Below are 505 nucleotides of genomic sequence, written 5' to 3' on the forward strand. Positions count from 1 at the left end.
TCTGTCCTCTGTCCTCTGTCCTCTGTCCTCCTGCATCTGAAAGCTTCTGTCCCTCCTCCAGGCGTGCTTCACAGCTCCCCCGACTCCCTGGCCGAGTCCTGGTTCCGGTCCAGACTGAGCCACCAGCGCAGCTACGGCTCGGCTCACTCCTACGACGAGTCGGACCTGGACCTGAACCGCTCTCTGGGGGTCCAGGCTCTCATCGACAACATGGTCAGCTTCATGAGCGGGGACGTGGGACTGGCCCCGGCCTTCAAGGAGCCTGAGGAGGGCGTGTCCACCAGTCCACAGGCCACCATCCTGTCCATGGAGCAGCAGCAGAGCAGGGCCGAGGTCAGGAGGAGCTCTGGTTTCTACAGGAGACATGTTGTTAAATGATCCTCTGCTGACGGTGTGTGTGTCTGTGTGTGTGTGTGTGTGTGTGTGTCTGTGTGTGTGTGTCTGTGTGTGTGTCTGTGTGTGTGTGTGTGTGTGTGTGTCTGTGTGTGTGTGGACTGTTTGAAAC

At 58.8% G+C, this 505-nt stretch overlaps 1 protein-coding gene across 1 annotated transcript; it reads left to right on the forward strand.

Moving 5' to 3' along the window:
• Positions 1–61: 61 nt before the first annotated feature.
• Positions 62–333, forward strand: LOC106512558 (probable E3 ubiquitin-protein ligase HERC1; the record flags this gene model as incomplete). The annotated part of the gene is given in 1 exon segment (XM_014001149.1): positions 62–333. A coding segment is annotated over 1 exon segment (272 nt), but the record flags the coding sequence as incomplete, so codon positions are not given.
• Between the last annotated feature and the right edge of the window lie 172 nt (positions 334–505).

The sequence above is a fragment of the Austrofundulus limnaeus genome, unplaced genomic scaffold, assembly GCF_001266775.1.
Source record: "Austrofundulus limnaeus strain Quisiro unplaced genomic scaffold, Austrofundulus_limnaeus-1.0 Scaffold8180, whole genome shotgun sequence".
NCBI classification, from domain to species: domain Eukaryota; kingdom Metazoa; phylum Chordata; class Actinopteri; order Cyprinodontiformes; family Rivulidae; genus Austrofundulus; species Austrofundulus limnaeus.